This window comes from Orcinus orca, chromosome 11, assembly GCF_937001465.1.
Source record: "Orcinus orca chromosome 11, mOrcOrc1.1, whole genome shotgun sequence".
In the NCBI taxonomy this organism is placed as follows: domain Eukaryota; kingdom Metazoa; phylum Chordata; class Mammalia; order Artiodactyla; family Delphinidae; genus Orcinus; species Orcinus orca.
In genome coordinates this window covers 40,428,626-40,455,811 of record NC_064569.1, presented here as the reverse complement: position 1 = coordinate 40,455,811, position 27,186 = coordinate 40,428,626, and the positions used below count along the sequence as shown (strand labels likewise).

Below are 27,186 nucleotides of genomic sequence, written 5' to 3'. Positions count from 1 at the left end.
AGTTGACATTATGGTGTTTTACATGTCCATTATTTTGAGAATCCAGAGCTTGTGATGGATGGAGCAGCACCGCAAAATGGAAAGGGTGCTGGCTTAAGAGTCAGGATTCCCAGCTTAGTGTTGGGAACCAATCACTTAGATGATCTTGGGCAAGTCATTCATCTTCTCTGAGCCTCATCTGTAAAATGAGAGGGTTGGGCTATTGATCCCAAAATCCATACAACCTATGTATCGAAAGGATGACTTATGAACCACTGCTCACTAGACATTGTGAAATTATTTTCTGTCCCATCCCTAACCCGGCACACATTTTAAATACATAGAGCCAAGGAAAGACTGGATGCAATAAAGGCATTTTCCCTAGGGGTGTCAAGGCTTAGTGGAGCCTGGGGGCAATTTAATGTATTTGTACTCTCAAGACAATAGAAATTACAACAATCGGTATTTTTAGGCACTCCCGTAGGTTGACACTTGATTACCTGGTAAAGTACATCGAAAGAGCCCTGCTGATCTATGCCACAAAGCCCGATCATCTCTAGTGCATATAAAGCAAGTCTCTTTATGACAAGATGTTTAAGCTACCAAGCCAAGTTATTTAATAACTTCCCCTATTCCATACAGAAACTATTCTTCGTGTTTTTTTCTTTGTGATTTGTATAAGCTCTTCGGTTTTTTGTTTGTTTGTCTTTAACTCTTAGTTCCGCAACCAGGGATTGAACCTGGCCCTGACAGTGAAAGCGCTGAGTCCTAACCACTGGACCACCAGGGAATTCCCATATAAGCTCTTCGTTTTAAGAATATTAATTCTTAGTTCTATGGTCAAATGTTTAGTTATTTTAATTTCGTACGTGGTATATTATTTCTTATCTATAAATCTTTTTCTTCGGGATTTTTCTGTTGCTTTTATGTTCAGAAGTCTTTTGCCATCCAGAGATGGGTTAAGTATTCACTTCAATTTCCTTCTAAATTTTATGGTTTTACTTTTTATATTCTTTAATTTGTCTTGAATTTACTTTGGAGTACCTAACCAGTATGTTTAGTGCCTTTGCATATCTTCTGAGCCCAGATCCATATTTCCAACACCTGGTAGACCATGTGGATGGTCCCTCTGCACCAGGTACCTGCGTCCACCTAATTTCCCTAGGGACAAGGATAGAAGTTGTGTTGAACACTTCCGTCCTTCTCTCCTCCCACATTTAATCACCAGCTTTGGTTGATACTATCCCAACAGTGATAATGGCTCTTCTAATTCAGCTCCCCCTTTTTTGTTAGAGTTCTTGAGCAATCCTTAGAGTTGGCTTCAGTTTTTCCCTTTCAGTCCAGACTTGTCATAAAAAAATAGAACACTGATTTTCAAAGTATGGTTTCCTGATTATCTGTCTCAGAATCACCTGGAGTGTTGGTTTAAAAAGGAGATTCATAGGTCCCACCTAGACTTACAAATCAGTGTATCTGGAGGGATGGGGCATGGGAATCTGCAGTTTTAAGTACCTGAAGAGATTCTTTTACATACTTAAGGGGAACCAAAGCCCAAGTAAATCAAGTCTAAATTTCTCTGCATGCCATTCAAGACCCCAACTTCCACACCCTGACAGTCTATTTTTCCAGGCTTATCTCTCACATCACTACCCACCCACCTGGCACTGTAGCCATACAATGATTCACGGTTTCCTGGACCCACCCTGTCCTTTCCTGCCTCTGTGCCTTTGCTCATGCAGTTCCCACAGCCTCAGACTCCCCCCTTCCCCCCCCTGCCCCCCTTAAATCCTTTTTCCTTAAGAGCTCAAATTAAATGCTACTTTAAAAAAATGAAGCCTTTTCTAAAGTCTTCTATTTGAATCAGTGGCTCCCTCCCCAGCCTTCAGTTGGCACTTTATTTTTACTTCATTTTTTACCTTAGTGCTGTCACTGTTTATGAATTATTGCTTCCTTAATAGATTGTAAACCTTCTAAGTGTGAGAACCTTGCCTTTCCTTTTCATTTTGCAACCATTATACATGTAATAAGCAATTAAATACTCATAGAATACATTAAATATATCTCATGTTGCAAACACTATTGTCTAACAATGTTTGACATCACATCACACTGAGAATAAAATTAAAATCTTCTACCATTCCTTGTAAATCCTATTTAAACTGGCTCTGTCATCATTTCATACTTCTCACTCCCTAGCCATATTATTCCTGCCTCAGGGCCTTTGCATTTGCTATTTCCTTTGCCAGGAAAACTCTCCCATCTCTTCTCTTCACCTGGCTGGCTGCCTGTCTCCTCCCCATCATTCAGGTTTCACCTCAAATGTCATTCACTCAAAGAGGCCTTCCCTGGCCAGTATCTAAAGTATCTGCCCCCTTTCCTACCACCACTCCAGTTACTCTCTTTGTATTTCCTTCACAGCACTAATCACAGTGTTTAATTGTCCAGCTTCCCCAGTGGAATGGAAGCTTCATGAGAGCAGAGACCTTGTCTGTCACTTTTAGTGTTATATCCTGAGCAAATAGAGCACTGCATGACACATGGTAAGTGCTCAAATATTTGTTGAATGAATGAATGAGCCTTGAAGAGAGACTTCTTTTAACAAGTCTTGTTTTGGTTTGCAATCCAAAGTTTTGTTGTGGTTTTTTTTTTTTTAATGGACAACAGCTTGAGATATTTCCATCAGGGTTCAAATCAGGTAGCAGTCTCTGAGGATTTCTGAAGGTAGCAGGACAAAGGTTTGGATACTGTGATAGGCAGGATTCAGTTCCACCTGAGTGCAGGTTTTCCAAGATGTTCCCAGGATCCAGGCCACTATTTTACTACCACTGTCAGCATCTACTTTCAGGGTTATTACTGCTGGCCAATACTAGTCTATTAGCTCTCATTACATTTTTAAAAGCAAGTATAGCAAAACTAGAACCAACTGACTAGAATTTTCAAGCAATCAGAAATTTTATTCTGCTTTCCTTCTCTAGGAGAAAAATAAGAAAGCTACCTAGAATCCTCAAGGAAAGATGAAATTATTTTCATTATACTTACTACATGCCCTGAAATAGGACAGTGTATTGATTAGAGAAGTTTTTAGCAACAGTCTTAATTAACCAAGGGGTTTCTTGTTAACATCTAGCCAAACCAGACAATGTTAAGTAATCAGTTCTAATTTTTTTCCAATTTATCCTCATTGGGTAGAATAATTTTTAATCCCACTAATTTTTTTCCTTGAAACTGGCTTGAAATTTTATTAAAAATTATAATAGTTTTATAGCAATTTATACTTTTCAAAGTAGTTATACTTTTATTTTCTCACTTAATCCTCATAACCATCCCTTGTGAATTATTATCTGTTTTTGAGATAAAGAAACTGAAACCTACCCAAAGAAGCTGATTGACTTTCCCATGGAGAATAAAAGACCACTACTCAATAAATGCCTCTCAATGGCTTTTTAAAAACAGCACCATAATTTGATGTAATTTTAGAAGGTAAACATTAAAATGTAATTAAATCATTAACATTAATATGTTTGTAACCAGTCCTTAAGAAATATGATGCATAGTATTGGTTCACATAAGTAGCAAAATTGTATCACTTCTGTGACTGTGTGATTTGGTAATTCTTTATGTGACCAGCCTCGGCTATGCTTGTCCTTGATTAAAGCATTGTTCTGGGTTAGCTTCTCAGATTTTTACAGAAAGGAAAGGTTAGAGAACTTGCCTAGAGAAGAGTCACTTTTCAGTAAACCTGTTTTAATTCTCCTACTTGAAGGGATTGGTTAAATTGATCTGAACTGGCTTTTAAGATTGAGCAAGTCCTGAAAAAAATACATCATCTAAAATTTCAGATAAGAAGAATGGAAGCCAGGCCCTTCCTGGAAATGGCCAGGAGTGAAACTAAGAAGCCCTGTATTTGGAGAAAACTTGATTAATTATTAAGGACAAAGGACTGGTATAAGGAGGTTATATCTTTAACAGATGCAGCCTTCTTAAATAAGTGTATATATTTCTTCTGCTTTGACATTGCAAAGAAGACTCTTTAATTAGCCACTTTGTCTTAATTAGCATGTAATTTTCAAGACCTGGGAGTATGTAGTTCATAGGCAGACACTCAATTATGCAGGTGGGTCTTTGTCAAGATATGTGGGAACTGAGAACTTGGATAATACTGTTTTTCATTCATATAACATATTTATTGAGCTCCTGCACTGTACCAGGAAGTGATATTTGATGCATCTGATGTTCAAGTATGAAATGGTACAAAGGTTAAAGAAGAAACAGGAATTCAGAGTAAATCCATGTTTTGTGTAATGGCCTCAGTCAACTCTAAATTTCTATATTCTTTTTCCAGTTAACTATACTTTTCTCTAATTTTCACTTTAAATTTGAAGTTATTGACATCATTATCTGTGGGGGCTTTGTTTTGTTTTGGGTTTTTTTGTTTGTTTGGGTTTTTTTTTACTTACTTGGAGAGATTTTCCTTGCTATGTGTGAAAAAATACTGGGGAAAAAACCTCACTGCATTGGACTATGTTTGTCCTTACAGTGAGTTAATTATCAACTGGGGGGAAGGGGGAAGAAGAACCTAGTGAATAAGTAACAAATTAGATTTGAGAGAAGAGATAGAATTAAAATTGGATTAGATCTGGTAATTCCTTAATTTAAAGGAAAAAGAAAAGATCAGAAAGGTTCTTGGTCGGTTCTTCATGACCTGAAAATTTTAGACTGAAGTCAGTTTGTAAAGGCCATAATTAGGGGTTACTCTTTAAACTGTCTAAATAAGCTTTGTGAAGATTACCACAATTATGTAAAAAGCTAATGTGGGTTTCAAAAGTACAAGAAGATAAGATATTCAAATGAATGAATAAAGTAATAGAAGCATGTAAGAAAATGATAATTATATCATCTTCAACTTAGAGTTTTTACAGAGGTGTTGAGAACACCTAAAATTTGGCCCTTTCAAGGTATAATTTGACAGAGGTTTAAACTTTTTGGTGCAGAGAAATGGCGTCAGGGTTTTGAGCAGCTGTAGTTTTTCTGGTTGTAACTACCAGTTTCTCGGAGACAACATCAGAGATGCTCTTTTTTTTAAATTGCTGATTTAACAAAAATAAGTAGACCATGAAGTACAGTGTGCATTGGAACTGCATTTCTGGTTTATCCTTTGTGCTTGAGATCATTGTTTCCATCCCAGCCTTCTAAAAAATGAGTAAGAGCTAGGATTTATTTAACCTCTCTGGGCCTCAGTTTCTTCATCTGTAAAGTGGGACAATACTATTCTGAATGTGTTACTATGAGGATTAATAAATTTACATTTGCAAAACAATTAAAACAATATCTAGTACATGGTAAATGTTCAGTGAATGTTAGCTATTGTTATTACCACCACTACTGTCAATATTTATTAAGCACTTATTTTAGCACTAAGCTAAAGGAACATCTTAGAGATGATGAAACTAAGGCTTAGAGTGATTTTCCTAATTTTACTTAATAGATAAGTGGTTGGGAATTCCTGGCAGTCCAGTGGTTAGGACTTGGTGCTTTCACTGCCAGTGGGCCCGGGTTCAATTCCTGGTTGGGGAACTAAGATCCCGCAAGCTGGGTGGTGTGGCCAAAAAATAAATAAATAAATAGATAAGTGGTAGACTCAAGATGTGGACCTGAGCTGAAAGAAACTGGGGCAGAATTGCCTTAGAGGTGGAACAGGCTGGGGTATGTGGCCCAGCCGTTTCCATTTCTAGTTTTGAGACACTTTGAGAGTGGCCCAGACCACCCCCAGATACAGGGAGGATGTGATTTTCAGTAAATCATCAGAGCACGGACATTAGGGTCTGTCACACTTTTTCAAATCCTGGCTCTGCCACTTACTAGCTGTGTTACCTTGAGCAAGTTATTTAACCTTTCTGAGCCTCTTCCTCTGAAAGACGAGAATAGTATTTATTTCATGGTATCATTAAGGATTAAGTGAATAAGATCAAATGGAATGAATGTCTTTGCATATAACTGATCCCTATGCTAAGGTGGCTCAAACTTTTACCTGATTCTGACACAGTCATCTAGATGGTAGGTGATTAGGGTCTATGTTCGCCTCCCTGCTCCGGCCTAATGACCCCGGGATCAAGCCAAAACTGCACTCCCAAAGCTGTTTTTACATTGGAATCATAGGGGACCCTTTTCAGAAAAATTAGACGTGTTTGGACTCCGCATGAGAGATTCAGATTCCAAAGATGATCTTGATATTCAGAGCACCCTTCCCCTCACACGACTAAGAAGCCTTAGACTGGCTAGTTGAGGGTAGCAGCTGAAGCATAACCACAGAGTGATCTTAATGCCTGGATTGTCACATAGTGTCAGTCAGACTTCTCACAGGGTTGTGCTGTGCTGGGAATATTGATGAGCAATCAAGGGGTGGGTACCCTACAGAAGAGAACTCTACAGAAACGAAGGTCTCATCTGTATAGTGAAGCAACATTTCTATTTGGAAAGAATATTAATGAGATCTGGATGGGAATCAGACACCAGGAAAGACAGCTGCTGTGAGAGGCAATTTGAATTGTACAAGGAGTTACACATGATATTCAGAAGGTCCTTGTGCAAATTTAAAAAGTAATTAAGTTGTAGAGATAATAAACAATTTATAAATGACCTTTTAAAAATAAATGTAGTTTCAAAAAGTAAGTGTATTAAGTGGCCAATATACATTTTAAAATATGCTCAACCTTCCTTATGATTAAAAGAATAAAAACTAAAACAATAATGTACCATTTTTCACATATCTAGCAGACCGGAAAAAATAAAAGTGATTAATAATGCTCAGTATGGGACTTCTCTGGTGGTCCACTGGTTAAGACTTTGCCTTCCAGTGCAGGGGGTGGGCGTTCAATCCCTGGTGGAGGAGCCAAGATCCCACATGCCTCGTGGCTGAAAAGCCAAAACATAAAACAGAAACAATATTGTAACAAATTCAATAAAGACTTTAAAAAATGGTACACATAAAAAAAAATCTTAAAAAAAATAATGCTCAACATTGACAAGGATGTAGAGAATAAGCTTTCTCATATAGCTAATAGTTCAAATATACATTGATGCAAAATTATATATAAATTGAGGCAACTTTTTTTGAGGAACATTTGGAAATGTCTCTTAAAAATTTTAATACATAAGTCTTTTGAACCTATGAAATGCTGTTTTAGGAAGTTACACCTTAGATGCACACCTGAAAGTAGGCAATAGTAGAAGCATGTTCACTGCAGTCTTGTTCTTAAAAATGAAGAACCTAAAACCACATAAATGTTCATTGACACGGGCTTCATTCAATAAGTCATAAACTATTGCAGAATGAAATAGTATGTGGTACTGAAAGGTTGAGGTAGATCTGATCTGTACATCTCAATGTGGGAAGCTGTCCAAGAAGAAATAATTACTGAATAGCACATCAACATAAAACCATTACAGTTTTTAAAAATGTGTGTTCACCTGTGACATGTGTTAACTTCTCTGTGCCTCAGTTTTCTCATTTGTAAGATAGGCATAGTGATAATAGCTTCCTCATGAGCTGTTGTGAAGATAAAATGAGATAATGTATACTGAATGCTTAGAATGGTGACTGACACATAGTACTATATGTTTGCTGTTATTAACATGTATAGGCAATATCAGAAAATCTTTACTCCAAACTGTGACAGAGGTTACCTTTGGGAAGTAGAATTGGCTTGGGAGAAGGGGTGGACAAGAGCAGGTAGAGGCTTCTGTTTTGTGTATTGTATATTTCCACCTAATTGATTATGATGAGCAGGCTCATCCTTTGACCAGTCACTCTGACCAAGGAAGCTAGACAGTGAAGAAAATGGCAGCTTGAAGTGTTTGTTGAGACCAGCGGAGGAGACGTTCCCCAGAAGGAAGGAGGAGGGTGAAGGAGGGTGGCGGTGTGGGGAAATGGGAGGGACGCTGATGGATTACACCTTGGCTGCTGGAACTATTTTTGAAAACTACTGACCTAATTAAAGAAAAAAAATTTTGATTGCACATTCCAACACTTATATATGGACTTATCCTTTTTGCAGTTTAGTTACGTTTATACTAAAAAAGTGAATAATGTTTAATTTGATTTTTTAAAAAATTTTATTTATTTATTTATTTTTATTTTTGGCTGCGTTGGCTCTTCGTTGCTGCATGTGGGCTTTCTCTAGTTGCAGTGAGAGAGGGCTACTCTTCGTCTCAGTGCGTGGGCTTCTCATTGTGGTGGCTTCTCTTGTTGAGGAGCATGGGCTGTAGGCACTCGGGCTCAGTAGTTGTGGCTCACGTGCTCTAGAGCACAGGCTCAGTAGTTGTGGCGCACAGGCTTAGTTGCTCCGCGGCATGTGGGATCTTCCCAGACCAGGGCTCGAACCCCTGTCCCCTGCATTGGCAGGTGGATTCTTAACCACTGCCCCACCAGGGAAGCCCCTAATTTGACTTTTTTAACTTTTTATTTTATATTGGAGTATAGTTGATTAACAGTGTTGTGTTAGTTTCAGGTGTACAGCAAAGTGATTCAGTTATACATATACATGTATCTGTTCTTTTTCAAATTCTTTTCCCATTTAGGTTGTTAAATAAAATCTGGTATGTATTTTACACTTACGGAACATCTCAATACAAACTAGTCACATTTCAAGTGCTCAATAGACTTTCTTTTTTTTGGCCACGCCGTGAGGCTTGTGGGATCTTAGTTCCCCGACCAGGGATGGAACCCATGCCCCTTGCAGTGCAAGCACGGAGTCCTAACCACTGGACCGCCAGGGGGTTCCCCTAATTTGACCTCTGAATAGAAACTACAAAAAGTAATTGCTCAAAGTGCCCAAAACAAACATTTGAGAAGAGATGGGTAGCTTTTCTAATAATTATGTAATTAAAATTTCAATGTTTTAAAGAGACCACTAATTTCTTTCCATTATACAATATTATAAAGAGAGTAATTTTTGCACTAAAAAAAAGTCAAACAGCTGAAGCAAAAATTACATTTATGAATTATTTTTTATCAGAGTCTAATGACATAGGCCTTAAGACAATGTGACAAGTAAACTAAGCCCAAATGTGTATCCTGTTAATGAAGCCTCTGGAATAATGTTTATTGAATGTGTCTTAGACACGGAGGCATATGGAGACTGACAAGATCGGGCTGTGACCTCAAGCTATGTGCTAGGCATGGTACACATTTATTATCTCCTTTTATGTTTAGAACAACCCTGTAGGGTAGGTTATCATCCTCATTTTATGTAGAAGAAGAGGGTAGTACAAAGAGGTCACCATGCATCTGGTTAGCACTGGAATCAGAATTGGAGTCAGTTGGTGTTTCCATGATAACTTACTGCCCTGCCTCCAGATAACCATTGTGGGAGGATGGGTGAAGTGAGCCCTGTATGGGGGTACACTGAGAACTCTCAGGGACCTCAGTGATATCTGTCATCTAGTCTAGTGACTTTCAAACTATAATTTTTTAAAGTAACAGTTTTATTGAAACATAATTCATGTAACATACAATTTACCTATTTAAAGTGTAAAATTCAATGGTTTGTGGTATATTAACAGAGTTGTGCAGCTATCACCACAATCCATTTTACAACATTTTCATCACTTCCTGGAAAAACCCCATAACCATTAGCAGTCAGCCCTTCTCCCCCACCCCCAAGTGGTAGGCCATCACTACTCTACTTTCCGTTTCTATAGATTTGCCTCTTCTAGACATCTTCTATAAATGGAATCATACAATATGTACTCTATTGTGACTGGTTTCTTTCACTTGGTATAATTTGTTCAAGGTTCATCCATGTTGTAGCATGTATCAGTACTTTTCATGGCTGAATAATATACCTTCATATGGATAAACCACATTTTGTTTATCTGTTCATCAGTTGATGAACAATGGGAATGTTTCCACTTTCAGAAACATTCGTGGACAAGTTTATATGTGGATATGTGTTTTCATTTCTCTTGGAGATACACACACACACATACATACATACATACCTACCTAGGATTGGAATTGTGGAATTGCTAGGTCATACGATAATTATATATTTAACCTTTTGAGGAACTGCCAACTCTTTTCCAAAGCAACTGCACCATTTTAGATCCCCATCAGCAGTGTATGAGGGTTTCATTTTGTCTACATCCTCGCCGACACTTGTCAAACTATAATTTTTTTTTAACCACGTGCCACAGTGGGAACTATTTTACATTCTTACCCAGTTTATACACATACAAACTGAAACAAAAGCTGTATAAAAGAATATTTATCTCTCCTATGTGTGATGCACTCTAACATTTTCTGTTTCATTCCATTTTTCATTAACATAAACAAACAAGCATGCTGGTTCTGACCCACTAAAATTGATTTCATGACTCATTAATTGTGACCCGCAGTTAGAAAAACTAGGCTATTTTAACCCCTTCATTTTACACAAGAGGAAATTGAGGCCTTGAGAGATGACTTGTTAAGCAGATGATAGTGTTAATTAGTGGCAGATTAAATAAAGATTAGAGCTCAAGCCTGTTGGCTTCTTGCTTTAACTTTAACATCTCAATAAATTTTAGTTACCCTCATATTCAGTAGATAATAAATTGGAATTTCTATTCAGATACCATATTTTTAACCATGTATATTTTTCTCAAGCAACGTTTTAAATTCAGCAACAAACCAATCTAGAGAAAAAAGAGTAAAAAGAATTCAACTTTGGGAAGTCCACAGTGGTCCAGTGATTAGGACTCAGTGCTTTCACTGCGGTGGGCCTGGGTTTGATCCCTGGTCAGGGAACTAAGATCCCACAAGCCTCAAGGCATGGCAAATAAATAAATAAGCCGTTAAAAAAAAATCTTCAGAAAAAAAAAGAACTCAATTTTATTATCATGAGTTATTGGTCTGCACTATATATATATATATATGTGTGTGTGTGTGTGTGTGTGTGTATATATATATATATTTATTTATTTATTTATTTATTTATTTATTTATTTATTTAGGCTGTGCCAGTTCCCAGTTGTAGCACGTGGGATCTTAGTTGCGGCATGAGAACTCTTAGTTGCGGCATGCACGTGGGATCTAGTTCCATGACCAAGGATGGAACCCGGGCCCCCTGCATTGGGAGCACGGAGTCTTACCCACTGGACCACCAGGGGAGTCCCTGCACAGTAATTTTGTGCCATCTGGGCAGGGAAGTTCTAGATGAACCTAGATGATGGGCAACAAATTTATCAGTTCAGTGACCCAGGTTCATTTTGTCCAAACCTCAGTTAACCTTTGAAGGGCAGCCATTTTTTTTACACTGCCAAATTTGAATGACAATGCAAAATTTGAAATGAACAATATAAAAACATCTTATGCTGCTGTTTTTCCATTTTTCTTGGAATTCGTATAGATCTTAGACCTTTTTATTTCAGTGCTTTCCAGCATATGATGGGGAGAGACTTCCAACACTAGAATCACTTCAAGGTTCTTGTTAAGATGTGGTCTTCCTGGACCCTACTCCAGACCTAATGAATCAGAATCGTGGCATGGGACCTGGAAATCTGTATTTTAAACAAGCTTCCTGGGTGCTTCTTACGAACACTTGAGTGACCTACTGAATTAAGTCTCCCCCCTCTTTATTTCTCATCTTAGCTCTCTTTTAGTTTCTAGAATTACTATTTAGCTTTATTACCTGAAGAGGCAGTTATTTGTAAGAAATAGCATTTGTAAGAAAATACCTGAAATATTCCAACAGAGGGAGTGAACTAAAACAATCTGTATAGATAAGGTTACGTTTTATTATGACTGAATTTAATGCTAGAGACCATTTTTTCGGTGGCTATATCCTCTGGTTTCCCATTATTTGGAATGATTTATCTCGGAATAAACAGACATAACCCACTGTTTTGTTTCACTTTCTTTCCCCCCCAAAGTGCTAGTTTATAAAAATAGGTGAATCCAACAAATGATTTCAGATACCTGGTAAACCTCCCTTCATTTAACAAATACTTGAGTACCCACCCATGTGCCAGGCACTGTTCTGAGAGTTAAAATACAATGTGATCCAAAAAATACAGTGTGATCAATGTTGGGGTAGATCTAGTCCTTTGGAAACTTAAGAGGAACCTCTTAGCCCAGTCTTCGGGGTTAGGGAAAGCATCTGGAGGAAAGTGTCATCTAAGCTGGGACCTATATCATAAGGCCAGGGAGAGTCTGAAGTATTTTCAGACAGAGGGAGCAACATGTACGGAGGAAGGCCCAGGCTCTTAGCCCCTATGCCATTCTCTCTTCACTATGTGTCACATGTTAGGCATTTTTGATGAGCTAAGGTTAATGATGGTATACTCTTCAGAGAGTTGAATCAAGTGCCTGTGGTCAACACAATTAGAAAGAGGCAGAGTGAGACCCTGGAAGTCCTCTTTTTGACTTCAGACCTTGTACACATTTTGTTACCGTTATACTGTCTTTCATGCTATGTTATTTATTTTATATAAGCAAAAATTCATATGCCAGCTCATCTTTGGAGAAAAATTATCTGTGGTTAAGTAAACTTAATTTGAAGGGTAATGGTAAGAGGATGATACATATGATTTAGGCTGTATTATGTTGTGTATTTATGTGACACATGAAGCTATCCATCATACAGTGGAAAGTCAGGAAGGTTAGGGCTTATGATACAGCTTTGGGAATCATTTGGTGTAAGTGACCTTTGATGACTTCAGCATAGGTGAGCTTACCCAGAGAGAGGAGAGATACTGACCTTTGAGTAATGTCTAGGAACAGGAGTGGAGAGAGAGAGGGAGAGAGGATTCCATGAGAAAATTGTGAATGGTTTAAAAGATAGGAAAGGAAGCAGGAGAGTTCCATTTAAGAAAAAAGGAGAAATATAATTTCGAAAATGAGGGATTAATCAACAACTCAAATGTCAACAGAGAGTGATAAAAACTGAGACATGGTCCTTGGATTTGATAGTAAGAGGTCTTCAGGAGAATAATTTCAACAGGATGGTGGGAGTGGAAGCTACACCCAAGTGGGCAGAGGGATGAATAGAAGATGAGGAAGTGGAAACAATGAGGACCCGGAAACTAAGTTTCTAAAGATGGGAGCAAGGTGAGATGGTAGTTTGAGGGGGGAAAGGGCTTAAGAGAAAAAAGGATTATTTCCTTAATCCATATATACAAATTTCCACTCACACACACCCCCGAAATGTGAGCATGTTTTTAGGGCAAAGTCAGAGGTGGAGGTAAAGTTAGGGTCTGGGGAAGATAGAAGAGTCAGTATTGTGACACTTATTTTTCTCCTGACATAGGCCAGGTAGGGGGAAAGATTATATCTGAGGGTACTTTCTTCTTCTTTTATCTCTGGAATAGTAACATGTGAATTGCTTAGGGTGATATTTGTAACTGCCTAGTGAAGATTGCTCTGATTCTTTGATGAGCAGTTTCCAGTGAAATTGCTTCCCAGTTTTACAACTTCTTTTTTCATTACTTTTGCCCTGAATCTTAGTGTTTTTCTGTTTTGTTTTGTTTTGGGGTTTTTTGGCCACGCCATGCAGCTTGAGGGCCGACCAGGGGTTGAATCCCGGCCCTCAGCAGTGAGAGCGCGGACTCCTAACCGCTGGACCGCCAGGGAATTCCCTCTTAGTGTTTTGTTTTGTTTTGTTTTGTTTTTTAATAATACTTTTTTGGGGGCTTCCCTGGTGACGCAGTGGTTGAGAGTCCGCCTGCCGATGCAGGGGACACAGGTTAGTGCCCCGGTCCGGGAAGATCCCACATGCTGCAGAGCGGCTGGGCCCGTGAGCCATGGCCGCTGAGCCTGCGCGTCCGGAGCCTGTGCTCCTCAACGGGAGAGGCCACAACAGTGAGAGGCCAGCGTACCGCAAAAAAAACACAAAACACAAAAAACAAAAAAAAACAACTTAAAAAAAAAAGTCTATTTATTTATTTGTTTATTGGCTGAGTTGGGTCTTCGTTGCTGTGCAGGGGCTTTCTCTAGTTGCGGCGAGCGGGGGCTACTCTTCGTTGCGGTGCACGGGCTTCTCATTGCGGTGGCTTCTCTTGTTGCGGATCACCAGCTCTAGGCGCGCGAGCTTCAGCAATTGTGGCACGTGGGCCCAGTAGTTGTGGCTCGCGGACTCTAGAGCGCGGGCTCAGTAGTTGTGGCGCACGGGTTTAGTTGCTCCACGGCATGTGGGATCTTCCCAGACCAGGGCTCAAACCCGTGTCCCCTGCATTGGCAGGCGGATTCTTAACCATTGTGCCACCAGGGAAGCCCTCCCTCTTAGTATTTTGTTTTGTTTTGGTTTTTTTGCGGTACGCGGTCCTCTCACTGTTGTGGCCTCTCCCGTTGTGGAGCACAGGCTCCGGACGCACAGGCTCAGCGGCCATGTCTCACGGGCCTAGCCGCTCTGCGGCATGTGGGATCTTCCCAGACCGGAGCACGAACCCGTGTCCCCTGCATCGGCAGGCGGACTCTCAACCACTGCATCACCAGGAAAGCCCCCTCTTAGTGTTTTTAAGAACAAAATATTCTTATAGAGGAGATAAGAAAGAGACAAATGTTATTGGTAACTCTGACCTGATGCAAATATCTATATCCTTGCTGACCCTGGGGAATTTGGTCATTGTTACAATTTCCCTATTGTCTAGGATATATGTTTCTACAGAGACCTGGCTGAAGCTCTTCCAAGAACAGTAGCAATGATTATTCTAACATGCTATAGACTTGTATGTCACCATGTTGCTGAATAATAGAGTAGTGAGCCTTTTATGCATAGTATTTGAAGTTATTTAGTGGTTCCATTTTCTTTTTTCATATCATTTGAGTTTATCTCAGAGTTTGAATAAGCTAAAATTACTAATTCACAGTTCTGAAAAATGATATTTACCGTCTCAACTTGCCTTAGGACTATATAATGGCAGTCATTTTTTGTACTAATAGTGTTTTGGATAAAATTGAAACCTTCATGCAGTTTTATTCAAGACATATTTATAGAGTTCCTTCTATTTAAAAAAAGCAAGATACTAGGAAGGCAAGAGGCAAAGTAGATCTGTCCTCTCACCTCAAGAAACTTTCTATTGAGTATGATTTATAAAATTATTATAAGGCAGAGGAAGTGACCTATGCTGATTGGGAGAAGGCTAGGGCAGTTCAGGAAAGGGTTCTTTGAGGAGGTAGTCTTTTCACTTGAGTCTTGAAAGGTGAATATATTGAGGAAGGGATAACAGTCTAAGTGTAAAGAAAAAATATATGGTGTATCAAGGGAGTAGAAACTGGCAATGGCATCATTTTGGAGATTCTAGATCTCTCTCCACATTCTATGAAATTAGGCTTCTCACCCTCAGAGAAAGAAGTTACAAATAAATGAAAGGGAATACTGGAATGAATTTTGTGATGCTAGATTGGAGTCAGAAGTATCACTATGAATTTATAGTTTAAAAATATATATGTATATATTTATAAATTTATATATAAATATATATAGGTAGATATAGAGATAAATATAGAAATATAGATGTGTATATATATATGGGTTAATATACATACATATATTCCTAGTTCTGTCCCCTGAGAGCCTAGAAGCAGTGACATCTCTGTAGCAATGAGTACACCTAATGTCCAGATCTTGGTTTCTCCAATAAAAGGAACCAGACTTCCTTGGAGAAGTTGTTGATTCCAGAGCTGGGGCAGGGCAAGCACAAGATGAATCTGAAACATCTTACAGAGCTAGAAAGTGAGGAAGTGCTTAAAAAAAATTGGTGGCATCTTGAAAGGACACCTGAGCCAAGCTGAAAGAGCTCCAAATGGCCAAGGTAGAATAATCTATGCAACAAAATAACATAACCCAGGGAATAAAATAATCCAGGAATTATCATAACCCAGAGAATAAAATAAATATCCATGAGTCTGTACGAGTATAAATAAATGATTGAATAAATAAATGAGGGAGAAAGGATAATTCCTCCTTATAGGATAATTCTTCCTTATATAATAATTCCAATTAATAAATGTAGAAGGAATGAGGGCAACAGAAAATCACCATTGGAACACCACAGTATGGGACTTCCCTGGTGGTCTGGTAGTTAAGACTCCGTGCTTCCACTGCAGGGGGCGCAGATTCGATCCCTGGTCGGGGAACTAAGGGATATAAAGGGAAGAAGATAGTCACTTTACAGTGGAGAAACGTGGCAGGTACCACCTTAACCAAGTGATCAAGGTTAACATCATCAGTAATAAGATATCAAAATCATGTATCCTCTGATATGATGCACTGAGGAGGCACATCAGCTCTGTAGTATTCTTCCCCAGATTCTATAACCTCAATCTAATCTGAGAAAACATCATATTTAAAAAAAAAAAAACCTTTTTTTTAAGAATTGAGAGATGTTCCAGGCTTATCTTGTTTTGTTTCATCTCTTTTTAAAAAAATTAATTAATTTATTTGGCTGTGTTGGGTCTTGGTTGCAGCATGCGGGATTTTTTTGTTGTGGCGCGTGGGCCTAGTTGCCCGCTCCCTCCCCACCCACCCCCCACCCCCGGCATGTGGGATCTTAGTTCCCCAAACAAGGATCGACCCGAGTTCAGCTGGAAGGCAGATTCTTAACCACTGGACCACCAGGGAAGTCCCCATCTCTTTTTTTTTAATTGAATTATAGTTGATGTATAATGTTGTGTTAGTTTCAGGTGTGCAGCAAAGTGATTCAGTTATACATTTACATATAATGTTGATTCTTCTTCAGATTCTTTTCCCTTATAGATTATTATTAGATACTGAGGATAGTTCCCTGTCCAGGCTTATCTTGTATTTGCCCTTCCCCAGCTCTGTATCAACCACTTCTCCAAGGAACCCGGGTTCTTTTTATTCGAGAAACCAAGAAACCCAAATTAGGGGCAGTCTACATAATATCTGCCAGTAGTCTTTAAAGTGTCAAGGCCATTCAAGGCAAGGAAAAACAGAAGAACTGTCAGAGATTGGAGGAGCCTTAAGGAGACACAACAACTAAGTGCAGTATAGGGTGCTAGAATAGAAAAAGGACATTAATGAAAAAACTGGTAAAATTTGAATATAGTTTATAGTTTATTTGGTAGTACTGTACCAATGTTAATTTCTTAATTTTGATAATTGTACTGTGGTAATGTAAGATAAAGCTAGATGAAAAGTATATGGAAACGTTTTACTATCTTTGCAGCTCCTGTGTAAATCTAAAATTACTTCAACATCAGGACTTCCCTGGCAGTCCAGCAGTTAAGACTCTGTGCTTCCACTGCAGGGGACTAGGGTTCCATCCCTGGTTGGGGAACTAAGATCCCACATGCCGCATGGCCCGGGTGAATTTAGTCACTTTTTTTTTTTTTTTTTTTTTTTGCGGTACGCGGGCCTCTCACTGTTGTGGCCTCTCCCGTTGCGGAGCACAGGCTCCGGAAGCGCAGGCTCAGCAGCCATGGCTCACGGGCCCAGCCGCTCCGCGGCATGTGGGATCTTCCCGGACCGGGACACGAACCCGTGTCCCCTGCATCAGCAGGCAGACTCTCAACCACTGTGCCACCAGGGAAGCCCTAGTCACTATTTTTTGTACAAAAATATACCCTTAGAGATAAATGTAGTTTATATTCTAAAAAAAATTATGTGGGAACACATTTCATGTTGCTTTTGTTTAGAATTTCCCTTTGCACCTTGAATTTTTTAAGATTTTTTTTTCCTTTTAATTAAGTCTACAATCTATTTCTAAAAGATAACGTTTTTTCTTAACAAGTGAGTTTGTACTTTGTTCTCTATTTTGAGGTTATGTTCAAGCAACTATGCCTGTTGCACAAGCAACCATCTCAGGAGGAAAAAAAAAAAAAAGAGCAAGAAAGGTATGACTGAGATTGGATTTTTTTTTAAATTGGGGTATAGTTGCTTTACAATCTTGTGTTAGTTTCTGCTGTACAACAAAGTTAATCAGCTATATGTATACATATATCCCCTCCCTCTTGGGCCTTCCTCTCACCCTACCCCTGATCCCACCCATCTAAGTCACCACAGAGCACCAAGCTGAGCTCCCTGTGCTACTGTACAACAGGTTGCCACTAGCTGTCTGTTTTACACATGGTAGTGTGTATATATGTCAATCCCATGAGATTGGATTTTTAAGAACAGGATTTTATTAGTGGCAGCTCATTTGCTTTTGTCCCAGCCTTGTTTCCGGGAGACAATTCGCTTGGTTAGGTAAAGCTGTAGATGAATTTATTAGAGCTGGTTTCCCAAGCAGTTCCAGGCCTCACCCTAAGCAATCTCTTGAGGAAGCAGATACCTGGGGCCAAATTTCCCAGTGTGTCATTGCCCAACCCTTTATTTTCAAGGACCTTTGTTCAGAGATCTTTATATCCAGGCTATAGCTCACCCAAAGGGGTTTAGCTGTTCCACCTCAAGCTACCTGGTGTGATAAAACAACTTTGAACTGGGAATAGCTCTGGCTCTCATCCTGACTAGCTGGTGAGTTTGGGAGAGTTATTGGGTGTTTATGTGGCTTAATTCCCTTACTGTAAAAAGGGGGATTTGATTACTTGATTTCTAAGCTTCTCTCTTGATGTAAAAATCTGCCATATGTACCTGAAACTGAAGGCATCTTCCTCTTAGCAAATAGTTCCCCTTTCTATGTATCGCATTATTACTTGCTGTACCACTGTCCCAGTCTCTGAGGCTAGGTTAATCTTAGAGTTATTTTTGTTACATCTGTTTCCTTTAACTCTTGCACAAAGTTCTACCAATCCAGCAGTTCTTCCTTCACAGTTGAAGTTTGGGTTTTGGAGTCTGAACACTGGATTCTGCCTGGGCCATATGTTAGCTAGATGACCGTAGGCAAATTATTCAACCTCAATAAACCACAGGTGGCTTTTTTGTTTGTTTGTTTGTGTTTGTTTTTTAACGGAAATAGTCTATCTCCAGGAGTGTTGTAAGAATTAGAGTTAGTAAGTGCCCGATAAGTGATAGCTGCCGTCATTATTTGTATATGACAATGCGATGGATTGGATCTTAAAATCCACTGGGCCTCTGGAAAAAATATTCAAGGATATTGTAGCCCAAACCGAATACATCCTTCTGGAAGAGTTTTTTTAGGTGTTGTACATGCCCTTTTCACTCTTAACAGGATTTCTAGGATTAAGGAAGTTGTCCTGAAGTCTGAGAATGGGACTGTCATCTGAGACAGAGTGGGTGAGTTGGGGGAGATATCACACATTTAATGCAGGCCCAGAAAGCCAAGATATTCATGATGGGAGAGTATTTCAAACAGGCCCAAGGTAACTTTTAAGTTGCTCTGAAATTCTTTTCAGAGCAACTTAAAGTTACCTCTGATGCTAAACTTAAAGTTATCTCTGATGCTAACCATTCTGGGAATATACTTGCCACCATACTCTTACCGAAAGATCATTTGTGTGGGTTGCAGCTAGGTGAGTTCAGAGATTTTGCTGCCCGGTTTTCGACCTTGGCTAAAGGTGATGGTCTTAACCATTACTCATACTCGTAGTGGAAAGAAAATTGACTTTGGAATCAGACAGAATATGGATTTGAATTCCAGCTCTGCTACTTTATAGCTAAGTAATCATTGTAAAGTTATTTAATATCTCTGAACCTCAGTTTCTTCATCGTAAAGGTACGCTAATAAAACCAGTCTTTTAAAGTGGTTGTGAGGATTGAGACGTGCTTTGCGTAACTAGATGTTTTTAGATGTTTTAAAATGTTCCTTTCCTTCTAAGAGTCTGATTTTTAACCTTTCAACTCCCTGCTGTGTATCACTAGGATTTTTCTTGCTGACATGTAGATCTCAACATGTGTAAAGCACAGCTCTTCATTCCTCCTCTTCTTCCTCTATTTACTCTCTGTTAGTGGCATCAACAACCTTCTAATGGTTCAAGTTCGATGATGCCACCTTTGATTCCTTCTCTCACCCTAAGTCCGTTTTATTCTAAGAACTCTCAGTTCTTTCTTCCCACTTTTCCATTCCCACCTATGCTAATTTAAACCTTGATTACCTTTCACTTAGACAGTTTTAGGATCTTCTTGACTAGTAAATAAGACTCCAAGCTTTTCCTGTCTTATCAAGTTACACACTGCTGCAGAATCAGCTTTTATTTTTTAAATATTTATTTTATTTATTTGGTTGTGCTGGGTCTTGGTTGGGGCAGGCGTGCTCCTTAGTTGTGGGAGCTATGCTCCTTAGTTGCGGCATGCATGTGGGATCTAGTTCCCTCACCAGGGGTCGAACCCAGGCCCCCTACGTTGGGAGCACAGAATCTTAACCACTGCACCACCAGGGAAGTCCCAGAATCAGCTTTTAAAACATGGCTTTTATGATGTTACTTGCTTTTTCAGAAACTCCCAGTGTTCCACCATTGAGACTGGGTAATCCACTACAGAGCTCTTTTCTTACAGATGTGGATATTGAGGCTCAGGGAAATCCTTTTTTTCATTTGCCATAAAGGTCACGCATGTGCTAGGGAATGACACATGACAACTAGATCTCATCTCTGCTCACCCACAGGCTAGTTCTTTCTGCTATTGGAATATGGTCCAGATTCCTTAGTGTGGTTTTCTTTGTTGTTGTTGTTGTTGTTTTGGCCATGCCGCTCGGCTTGTGGAATCTTAGTTCCCCAACCAGGGATTGAACCCGGTCCCATGGCAGTGAAAGCACTGAGTCCTAACCACTGGACCACCGGGGAATCCTATTAGCATGGTTTTCAAGGCTGTTCCCAGTGTGTCCTCATTCTGTCTTTCCCTACTTTAACTTCTCTTGCATCTAGAGTCTAACTCCATTAATGCTTTTCCTTTTTTAATGAACAAGTATGAGAACATATATTCTGTATTTTTTTTTGATCCATAATTGATCCCTTTACAACTGACAAAATTTATACCTGTACTTACATTGGAAGCATAATTGTACCAAATAATGTCTAAAAGTGTTGTTCGGTATTTCGTGGACTTGGCTTAAAGGGTCATTATTGTGGTTATACATAATTACGTTTAGCTGAATAAACAGCTGTGTCATTTTCTTGTTAGAGAAACGCCTGCCAAGGTCTGGTAGGTCTGTCAGTTACAAACTGGAAAGCAGATAGACAAATGTCATATATTATTTGATACACGCAGGTTTATTTCAAAGAACGTGTGTAGAATTAAGGTTATTTTATCCAGGGAGAAGAGATAATACAAAAAACTAACATTTATTGCTTACTTATTCTATGTCAGGGTCTTTTTTTCTTTATCTTATTTATTCCTCATAAAGATACCATGCAGTAAGTACTGTTGTTATGGATGAAAAATCTGAGTTTTAGGGAGGGACACAGAGCTTTAAGTAATGAGGCCAACACTCCCATTTAGTACATGTGTCTCTTGACATCAGAGCTCCTTACCATAAGAGGGTTCAATGTTGTCTTACAACATGGGGATTTAAACAAACAAACAAAAACAACAAAACTAATGTTGTTTTCAGACAAGGCTTTAGTGGGGAGAACAGGTACTACAAATGGAAAAGTAGTGTGGTCTTTTTGGGTCACTTATCACTTACTTTGCATCACAGGACTTTTAGGGTGAAATGGTAGCCCACATTGCTTGGTTAAGCACATTGTGTGTTCTGCTGTTGTCAAGGCTGTTGGAAGCAGTGCCTGATGAACCATATTTTCTACCAGATAAGTTATGCTCTGTGGTTGTCAGGAGAGCTACAAGTAGCACTTTCATTTATATTGTTCAATCTTCAAATAAGGAAACTATTGACTCATTTCTAATCTCACCTCCAACAAAGGTTGGAACTCCTTTGATAATTACTGGGGCAAAAACAAATAATCCAGTTAATGGATAGGGTCTAGGTGATGTCAAGGGCATGGCTGTATATATTCTTTGACTTGAAGCCAGTACTAATATATTATACTTAAAATGTTCTTCATACTACTATAATTAATGCCTAGTATTTTAAGTATATTATCTCCTTAAAACCCACATCAAAAACCCTGTAAGGGTAGGTATTCTCATTTTACAGTGAGGCAGCTAAAACTGAAAAGGTTATATAATTTGTTCAAGGTTACAAAATTTTGATTTCATTTGAAGTCTACCTTGCCTTAAAGCCCATGCTCTTTGTTTTATTCTATGCTGTATCCACAGCTCTCTCCCCAGCACCAAGTGGTCATTGCTACAGAACTTGGGGAGAGAAGGCAGCCAAAAAAACTTGGATGTAGGTAGAACCTAATTTGGACCTGACTCTACAGAGATGCCAATTGTACTTCCCCTGGGATGTAACTCAGAAGAGTGGGACATTTCACTCCAAATGTGACTTTGGAACAGGCTTAAGTTCAGGGAAAGGCCAATCACTGTTTGCACAGTGGGGTCAGTCATAAAATGATGGAAACTGAAAGGGACCTTAGAGATTACCTGATCTAACCTTCTCATTTTACAGGAAACTACAACCCAAATTCAATCATCTGACCAAGGTTACAGTTTTTGAGAGAACCGGTAGAGGACTACAGTCTGCTGCTCCAGGGCTCTCTGCTCGCTCACTTAACACCACACTGCTGCCAGTCCTTGGATGCTGGAGAATCCTCTTCTGTGTCTGATATTCTGACTTTCTTTGTCACATAGGTATTTCAATATCTGTAGACAAGATGGAATCAACTCCATTTAATAGACGGCAATGGACTTCACTATCATTGAGGGTTACGGCCAAAGAACTTTCTCTTGTCAACAAGAACAAGTCATCGGCTATTGTAGAAATATTCTCCAAGTAAGTGCTGATCCTGGTCCAAAAGGACCATCTGTCTTGAGCAAACATTACCACCTGTCAGGGAGATTGGTAAAGGAAGTACATGGTGTAAAATGGCTTTTCTGAGCACCTTCTGGATTTTAAGTACCACACAAGGCTCTGTGGAGAAGGAAGATGATGATAATCAGGATACACATTCTCTGTACTTGACTTTTTGTTCAGTTGGGGAAAGAAAGAATTATAAACACAAAAGAAATTATAAAACACATTAGTTATTAAGCAAAATGTCAGCAAGTCCAGAATGAACAGGAGTAAGGACTAGATATAAAATACGAGAGAGAGAGTGAATACCGTGGGCAGAAGCTAGTCAGGAAGGCTTTCTGGTTGAGATGAATTTTGAGGTAGGTTTTTACTTGAAGGGAGTATTAGGTGCACTCTATGCCTACATGGTCCAATAGGGTAGCCACTACATATGTGGCTACTTAAATTTAAATTAATTAAAATTCAGTTCATCAGCTGCACTAGCCACGTTTCAAGTGCCAATGGCTACATGTAGCTGGTGGCCACCATACTGGACATCACAGAGGCATTTCACCATTGCATAAGGTTCTGTTGAACAGTGTAAACTATGTAGGCAGACTACAGCCTACTGGCTGCCTGTTTTAGTAAATAAAGGTTTATTAGAACATAGCCATGTCCTTTTGTGTATTGTCCATGGCTGCTTTCATGCAGCAGAGTTGCAGCAGCAGAGTTGCAACAGAGACCATATGGCCCTCAAAGTCTAAAATATTTACTGTCTGGCTCTTTAAGAAAAAGTTTGCTGACCCCTGCTCTGGACCATGAGTTTTTTGGTACGAGGGCCCCTTTCCTGCGCATTTTATATCCCTAGTGTGTAGCATGGTGATTAGAACATAGTAGGCACTCAACAAATGTTGAGGGAATGGTATGTTAATAATATACCAGAGATGGTAAGCACGTTAACTTCACTCAAATAGAGATGCCATAGAGCTTAGGGCAGAGCTTACCTCACTAGTAGAGTTTGTTAATTAATGGGAAGCTATGATACATGTAAGAGAAGAAAGATGGTAAAGATTTGAAGAAAGTGATTCTGGAGCTATATCTAGAATACAGCTAAATACCAGTAGGAAGTTTCTGTAATCTGCACTGTCACCTTTTCTTCAGTGACAAATCCATCAACCACCTGCTCTGTGGAAAACACTGCCCTTCCATCCTGCTGACCATGGGTATCACTTAAGGTGGCATAGAGGGGGGGTGAGACCGCATAGCTCTTTTACCTTCTACGTTATGCTTTTTACATTGCTTTAATTTTTATGTCAAATGTATTATTCTTATCAAAAAATGAAAATCAATAGAGCTATTTCAGAAAAAAGGGATCAAGCTCTGGAAAGCTATTAAGACTTAATTCCTGACCTCAAGGAATGTAATACTATAGTTTAGTATAGTTTGTATAGTAGAGGAAGTCCCCAAACTTCCTTCATCTTAAGAATCACATGAGGTACCTGTTAATAATATGGTGTTCCAGGGAGTTCCCTGGTGGCCTAGTGGTTAGGATTCCGGGCTTTCACTGCCACGGCCCGCGTTCAATCCCTGGTTGGGGAACTGAGATCCCACCAGCCAAGTGGCGTGGCCAAAAAAAAAAAAAAAGGTGGGGGGGAATAATATGGTGTTCCAGTTATTGCTACACAGGAAAAAAAATCTTCAAAATTTAGTGGCTTGCAATAATGACAATACTTATTTTACTGTGAATCTCCAATTTTGGCAGGGCTTGCCTCTGTTCCCCTCACCATCCCCGGTATCTCAGAACTGGGGGCCCTAGTCATCTAAAGGCTTACTCACAAGTCAGGCGGTTGATGCTGGCAGTCATCTGGGATCTCAGCTGCGGCCATGATCAGAACACCTACATATGGCTTTTCCATGTGGCTGCTTGGCTTGCTTGGCTGGGTTCCAAGGGCAAGCATCCAGAGAGGGAGGGAAGGAGGGAACAAAGAAGGAAGGGAGTCAGGGCCAGGGGTTGTGTAGCCTTTTATGACCCAGCCTCAGAAGTTATACAGTATCACTTTTTCCACATTCTCTTCATTAGCACCAAGTCACTAAAGCTGGCTCATGTTCAGAGGGAGGGGAATTTGACTGTACCTTTTGGTGAGAGAAATGTCAGAGATTTGGGGGGACATGTTTTAAAACCATCCTAAATGGCTTCTGAGGCTCCTCCCTTAAAGATTCTGATTCAGTGTATCTGGGATGGGACCCAGGAATTTGTGTTTTTGACAAGTATCCTAGTAATTTTTACCTTCAGGGAAGTTTAAGAAGCACTGGTAATGGAAGAGAGGGACTTACGAACTCAAAGCCGTGAACTTGAATGTAAAGCAGAACAAATAAGGTTTATTGGTTCAAGTAAACGTTCAAGTAAAGGCTTGTGGAAGCTGAACATGAATAAAGGGAATAGGAAAGCAAGGAGTCAGTCGAGCATGGAGAAATACAGAAGGGAGAAGGGACTGGAACAGTTCAGTTAGGGCCAGATGCTGGAAGGCCTTGAGTGCCATGCTAAGTTTAGGATTTAGTTAGATAAACAACAGAAACAATGGAAAGTTTTTATGATCGGGCTTGTATTTAGTGCCCTCTTTTTTTTTTTTTTTTTGGCTGCAGCATGCAGGATCTTAGTTCCCTGACCAGGGATCAAACCAGTGTCCCCTGCAATGAAGTGTGGAGTCTTAACCACTGAACTGCTAGGGAAGTCTCTATCAGGCTTGTATTTAGAAAGATGCTTCTGGAAACAATGTAAAAGGTATATTGGAAAGGTGACAGATTGATAGCATGGAGACAAATTCTGAGGCTCCCTTGAGAACCCAAGTGAAAGCTATTGAGGGTGGGGGGCGGGAGGAGTGGAAAGGAAGGGAAGGATTTGAGACAGTGTTGAGCTGTGATTAATGGGACTTGGAAACTCCCTGTTCTGCAGAGAAACTTCTCCACATTCTTACCCTTTTCACCCTCCCTAGCCCCACCTCTCTTTCACTGAACTTGGCTTTCCCTCGCCAGGCATTCTGTTTCTGAGTAGCGCCTGCTCTTTCTGCACATGCTTCCCTGAAATATTCTGGGGCCAGGAGTCAGGGGTGCTACATCTCCGCTACTGTTTCCCATCCATTGTTTTTTTTTTGCCTAGTTCTGAGGTTGTAAACCTGTGCTTTGAGCTCACATCTAATCATAGCATTCTTATGCTCCCCTTCAGGACAGTGGTGTGCCAAGCTCCTTGCCTTCATTGGGGACACTAGCTTCCAGCTTCATTTTCTCCTCAGTGTTTCTCAATGGGGGTGCTATTAGCATTTTGGATTAGGCAGATCCTCCTTGTGCAGGATGTTCATCTTCTTGCCTTCCTCCCAATGCTAGTAGTACCCCATGATATTGTGGCAACCAAAAAAAAGTTGGGGAGAGACCCCAATAAGATTCTCACACATTTCCAAATGTCCCGGCCAGTAGTGCCCCCAGTGCAGAATCACTGGCCTACATAAATGACCTGTCTGACACTTTAGACTCATCATTTCTTATTTATTTATTTATTGGCCATGCCACATGGCTTGCGGGGTCTTAGTTTCCCGACCAGGGACTGAACTCAGGCCCTGGCAGTAAAAGCACTGAGTCCTAATCACTGGACCCCCAGGGAATTCCCATGGACTTGTCATTTCTTGATCCTCCCTACTTCTTCAACCTGCACATTGTCTCCCATGCCCCTGCATCTAGTCCCAACCTTTTCGTCACCCAGAATCCATCTCTGAAATGTGCATCTGGAAAACCTACTCTCTGATTAGAGCCTCCTTTTCTACTTGTTCCACTTTCTTATTCCCACTGACCCTGCTCTTTGGCCAAACCGGGACACCCAGGCCATGGATGTCAGTCCCCTTCCTGGCTTCACTTCCTTCCCTGCCTAACTCGGTCGGTCACCTCAGTGAAACTCTCTCCCCTTCCTCAGTTCGCATCCCCCTGTTTTATTCTGTCATTGTCCATTCCAGCCAATTCTCAAGATAGAGGATTTGGGTCCTGTAGTAGCACTGATGAGAGGAAGTAGGAAAAAGCTGCTCATTTTAGGGGCTTCTTAATCTTGCAGAGAAAAGGTGCAAAGGGACCTTAAGAGGCCACCTTCTCATAGAATAGTAGGGTGACTGTCTTTTCTCCACAAAGGTTATAAAGGCAAATGGCAGTTACGCAAAACCGTAAATCCTGAAGCCATTAATCAGAATCAATATGCCAGGTACTACACTAGACTCTTGATGGAAATCGATACTATTTCTAATCCTAATAAAAACGATATGAGGGAGGGACTTCCCTGGTGGTCCAGTGGTTAAGACTCCGCACTTCCACCGCAAGAGCCTCGGGTTCAATTCCTGGTTGGGGAACTAAGATCCCGCATGCTGCATGGTATGGCCAACAAAACAGAACAAAATAAAACAAAAAAACTATGTGAGGAAGGGATATTATCCCTGTTTTATAGTT

The 27,186-nt window shown here is 39.9% G+C and overlaps 1 protein-coding gene across 4 annotated transcripts in view; it reads left to right on the top strand.

Annotated features, from left to right (window-relative positions):
• LIMA1 (LIM domain and actin binding 1) overlaps positions 1–27,186 on the top strand; it is an 83,125-nt gene that overhangs the window by 6,026 nt on the left and 49,913 nt on the right. For 3 of the 4 annotated variants that reach the window (XM_012534611.3, XM_049694097.1, XM_004274337.3), the window contains one exon: positions 22,563–22,704. In XM_012534611.3, coding sequence (XP_012390065.2) covers positions 22,586–22,704 — 119 coding nt within the window. In that variant the 5' untranslated portion in view covers positions 22,563–22,585. Of the gene's footprint in view, positions 1–18,411; positions 18,432–22,562; positions 22,705–27,186 lie in introns of those variants that run through there. The other variant, XM_033436320.2, reaches the window with a different exon arrangement.